The following is a 5,218-nucleotide window of genomic DNA, read 5'->3' on the forward strand; positions in this document are numbered from 1 at the left end:
GATAAGAGCCGACCGACCGACTGACGGAGGAGCCGCTTTTTGCAGTCACCCGCGGAGGGGGGGCTGCAACCACACACAAGTCCTTTGCAAAAAAAAAAAAAAGGGGTTTTAAAAATTATGTAAACGTTCATCTAGTTCAGCGTAAGGTGGTCAGCCAGGAAAGGCTGACCTTTCCCTTTCTACACCCCGACAATGACTCACGCCACGTGTCTGGTATCGCTGCGACTTTGGGGAGTCGGCGTTCCACCGAGGACATTTTGCCAAATCAATTTCTGTCGTTGGCAAAAAGCAAATGCTGGCGCGTCAGGACTTTTTCCATTTCCCGGCCGGTCCACCCGCTAGACTTCTCCGAACAGCTTGAGACTGCCTGGTGAGACACCTAAAGACCTCCGTGAAAACATTAACAGTAAATCCGGCAGTCCCGTCAGCCGGCAAGGACTGATCCTGAAGGCGGATTTTGCAGTACCAACACAGAGGCCCGAATCCGAGATCCGCATACACGATATTGGAAGAAAAGAAATACTACCACAAAAACAGAATAGATCGTCAGATATGACCAAAATCCATTCGCTGCTTTTTTAAATCTTATTATAAGTTTTGTCCTGCGCCCCGGGCGGCGCGGACGGAAAGCGGTGCGCCCCGCGTTTATGCGGCGCGCGCAATATGAAAGCGCGCACTACATTATGCATGCAACACTGGGTCCTCGGCTCAAATTTGATGCGAGTTTCATTTGGGGCTGACGCAACATCCGACGAAGCTCAAATATTACAGACTTTGGAATCATCTCCCTGTGGACTTCGTTGTTTTCACACACTCACACGCACACAAATTTACTTCCTCACACGCGTACACACTCTCTCAGCCGCACTTTTCCCGCGTCCGTTGTTGTTGTCGTATACGATGACGATGTTTGGGTTCCAGATCAAAAGAGGAATATGATACAAAAGTACAGAATCCCTGCTTTTATTTCGCGCTATTTCCACCGAGATGGGTTAAAGGACTTTGGACAGAGCACCGTTTGTTTGAAGCCGCCCATTTTTCTAGTGATCAAAAGGAACGGGGCAGATATTAATAAAGTAACTTCAAGTGAATAGCTTTTAGGATTAATTCAAGCTTGAGTTTTGAATCTTTCATTTCAAATTATTTTCCAAGCCTTTTTCAGTTCTTCTTTGTACCTGCGGTATTCTCCCTTCACTCTCCTCTTCAGGGCTGAAAATGCATACTCTGTTGGGTTAAGGTCTGGTGATTTGACTGGAGCAGTCTAAGGTCTTTCCACCTTTTGCCTGGTGAAGTCCATTGTTGTGTCTGCAGCGTGCTGTGCTGGTCATTGTGCTGTCGCATGATGAAGCTTCTCCCGATTTACTTCAGAGACATTTTTATGTAAATCGCCAAACAAAATGCTTTTGTAGGCTTCAGAATTTATTTCCCCGTTACCGTCAGGAGTTTTGTCATCAATAAAGACTCGTGAGCCCTTTCCAGAAGCAGCCATGCGACCCCCGAGCCATCACATTACCCCCACCATGCTTCACAGATAAGATTGTTTTCCATCACGAACAGATCGTCAGTGTCCGTACTTTGACATTTCCGTCACGTTCGTAGAGGTTAATCTTGGTCTCATCACTCCATAAAATTTTGTTCCAAAACTTCGGTGGCTCATCTCTAGAATTCTTTGCAAATCCAAGCTGGCCTTTTTATATTTGATTTTGCTTATGAGTGGTTCCAGTACCTTCACCCTGCACCGTGGTGGTTGGCAGTGTTGTCACCGACTGCTGTCTTTCGGAGTTTTTTTCACAGATCTCACAATGGTTCTGTCGTCAACTGCTGTTGCTCAGTCCACCAGTGGTTTACGTCGTTTTTCAGGAGATTCCAAATTGTTGTTTGGTCTACGCCTAATCTTTATGCAATACAGTAAGCTCTGATTGATTTTCCCTCATCCCTCAGCTTCAAAATAGTTTCCTTTTCTCACATAGACCACTTCTGGTCTTTGTGTTTGCCTAACAGAAAGTGCGGTTTTCACAGACAAAACCCAAAGTCCAAAACAAGCACAATCCAATGTTAGAGCAATCAACCCAAAAGTCAACACCTGAGCAACTAGAAACACTCATCACGTTTCAACACTTTTGCTCAGTTGAAAAGTGGTAGGCTCCAAACCGAAGGTGATCTGTCCTGAACTGTTAAACACATCTAGATGGAAATACCACGAAGCTGGATTTCTGAACTTTCATTTCTTAATTATCTTTTGATTTAAAACCCAAATGTCTTCAGTGTACAACAACAACAACAATAATAATAATCCATACCAAAAAAAGGGCAATTGCTTGAGCACCACCTAGTGGTTACGTGTGCACATGCCTGCATAGCAGAGTTCACGCTACAGTTTATATTTTTTTGTGAGATTTTAGTTTGGAGGTCCCCCCCCCCTCCCCCCCCACAGTATTCAATTGACCAACCTCAAAGAACCGAATTTCATGTGTCATTTGTCACTCTTTTTTTTTTTTACTGTCAGCGACATAATGGACCTTGGGTCTCGGTGGTTAAGAATTACCACATCTATGTGACACACACATACAAAAACAAAATACACACGCACACGCAGTCCACGGTAACAACCTCCTCCAGCAGCCACACGGCTCCTGCGCACCTCCGATTGGACGGCGCCGTTGAACAGCGTTTTTTCCACCGAGTTTGGCGATTGGCTGGCCGGCGTGGGGAACCGTGCGGCGCGGTCCACTAACACCGAGAGGAGGGGGTGGGACTCTACCGGGTTCCTTAAATGCCACGGACGCCGGAGGTGCACAAGTGTTGGCAGGGACGGACACGCGAGCGCTTGTGGGGGTGGAAAAAGTGCAAGAGGAGCGAGGACGCACTCATGGAAGTGGAGGATATTTAAGCACCTGCCTCGGGGGCGCACAGGTATTCTCTTTTGGCGTTTTTGTGCGTAAAAGAAACCGCTTTTGTGCACTCAAGCAAGCGCGTCGAGTGTCTTTGTTGACGCATCGCGCGCGCGTGCGTAAAATTTGTGCAGTGGCGTTTTTTTTTTTTTTTTTTTTTTGGCGACGCCTCATTGTGTGTGTGTACGTGTGTGTGTGTGTGTGTCCTCCCATGCAGACACCGCAGTCCATGCCTCTGCCTTGCCAGGTCCTTGATGGGAAACCAACTGGACCGGATCACCCACCTCAACTACAGCGAGCTGCCCACGGGGGATCCGTCCGGGCTGGAGAAGGACGAGCTGCGCGTCGGCGTCGCCTACTTCTTCTCCGACGAGGAGGAGGAGGCGGACGAGCGCAGCACGCCGTCCGACTGCGGCTTCGGCATTAAGGAGCACAGCCCCGCCGACGAGGAGGACGCGGGACCGGGGGGGCCGTTCTCCCTGAGCGAGCTGGAGTACTCGGCGTTCCGCGCGCACGAGTGCATCTTCTCCAAGCTGCGCGAGAACGACGACCTGGACGTGCACGCGGCCACAACTTTGCTGGGCGTGTGCAAGCCGGGCGACCTGCTGGAGCTGGTGGCCGCCGCGCAGCCGCCGCACTGGGCCGTGTGCGAGCGCGACGGTCGGGTCATCCACCTGCACAAGGGCGAGATCCGGCGGGACGACCTGCTCGACGTGTGCAACGGCCGCCGCGGGAGGATCGCCAACGGCCGCTACCGCTACCGGCCGCTGCCCGCCGACCTGGTGGTGCAGAACGCCGCCGGCCACGTGGGCCTGCGCAGCGACGAGATTTGCTGGACCAACTCGGAAAGTTTCGCCGCGTGGTGCCGCTTCGGCAAGCGGGAGTTCAAGGCCGGCGGCGAGGCGCACTCGGCCGAGCAGCAGTACTTCCTCAAGGTGCACCTGGCCGGCAGCGGACAGGTGCACACGCTGGTCTTTCGCAGCCTGGAGGACATGATCCGGGAGAGGCGGCGCGTGGACGCCAGCGGGATCCTCCACGAGCAGGCAGTGATCAGGGATTCCGTTTGATAGCCAACCCCCCACCCCCCGCCACCTGTCGGTTTTGGACCTCGCCGTGATGCGGTCAAAGACCGCAGACGCTGTGTTGTTGTGGAATGTGGAACCGTGTAAACAAGACTAGCCCCCCCCCCCCCACCCACCCAAACCTCCCCCATCCCACTCCACCCCTCCTCCTAAAAAAAAAAAAAAAAACACTGCTCCCTCTCATGACTGGCTTGGTTTTGCCTTGATTCTCCTGCTGGATGTTGGATTTTTTTTTTTTTTGGGGGGGGGGCAATTGAGAGGGGGAGGGTCTACCTTCTATTTTTTACTGTTAGCTTTAAGAGTTCCCCTCATGGTCACACATAAGCTGCCTAAATAACGAAAGAGAGCGGAAAAAAGAAGCATTTTTTTGGCTTGTTCAAAAGCAATCCCTCTTCTTGCCATATACGACAATATTCCCTTATTGTCACCCCACAGCCTCCTGCTCCACAGCAATGGATGTGTAAAAAAAAAAAAAAAATGTATTCCTTTATTTTTGTATTTGCGTTGAGTGGATTATTGACCCCGATCTTGCTTTTATTCCCCTCTTTTTTGATTCAAATAAATGGAGGTTGAAATATGAAAACAAGTGCATCGTCCAGCAGGTCTTATTAGCTTTGCACACACACCCACAACAGCTCTTACTCACTTTATGAATTATTAATACCTTGCTGACCCGCCCCAGGCATTGATAGGCTTCATATATCTTGCCTGTATTTGAAAGGCGAGGAAATGCTCATCTGCATCGAGCACACAAAGCCTTCAAGAACGACCCATGTGGGGTTTAAGCAGTCTGAAACAGTCTCCCTGTTTTTTTTTTTAAACAGTCTCCTTTTCATATTTGCACTGATATGAATCATGTGAGCTTCGTGTTTCGAAGGGATGTTGTTCCTCCTCGGCGCATCCCTGAAGGTAATCTTATTAAATGCTTGCAAAGCTTGACGGAGGATGTGAGGCTCGCTCTGGTCACGAATATGCACGCCAATAGAGATTTTTTTCATTTTTTTTCTGGTCCGTCTCGCAGTTGTTTGGCTATGGGTTTGAATCAAGCCCTTTCTGTGTGGTGTTTGTGTGCTCTTCCAGTGAAACTTTTTTTTTTGTGTGTGTGTCATATTGCCTGTAACAGATTTTCAATGTGGTGCAAGTACCACGATTTGTACACAGTATAGTGTTGTGTAAAAGAATTACTCCTTCAGTCCAGTTCAAATGGTATTTTACTTTTTAGTGAGTACATTTCAAAATAATACA

General features: G+C 49.3%; 1 protein-coding gene across 1 annotated transcript; it reads left to right on the plus strand.

Annotated features, from left to right (window-relative positions):
- The first annotated feature begins 2,678 nt into the window (after positions 1–2,678).
- On the plus strand, positions 2,679–5,010 carry lratd1 (LRAT domain containing 1). The gene is made up of 2 exons (XM_061812326.1): positions 2,679–2,913; positions 3,109–5,010. The coding sequence occupies exon 2, from the start codon at positions 3,146–3,148 to the stop codon at positions 3,956–3,958; it is 813 nt and encodes a 270-aa protein (XP_061668310.1). The 5' UTR covers positions 2,679–2,913; positions 3,109–3,145; the 3' UTR covers positions 3,959–5,010.
- Positions 5,011–5,218: the final 208 nt, after the last annotated feature.

The sequence above is a fragment of the Syngnathoides biaculeatus genome, chromosome 23 (genome assembly GCF_019802595.1).
Source record: "Syngnathoides biaculeatus isolate LvHL_M chromosome 23, ASM1980259v1, whole genome shotgun sequence".
Taxonomy (NCBI): domain Eukaryota; kingdom Metazoa; phylum Chordata; class Actinopteri; order Syngnathiformes; family Syngnathidae; genus Syngnathoides; species Syngnathoides biaculeatus.

Excerpts from the sequence above, each read along its gene's own strand:
- lratd1 (XM_061812326.1), top strand. The coding sequence starts at position 3,146 with ATGGGAAACCAACTGGACCGGATCACCCACCTCAACTACAGCGAGCTG.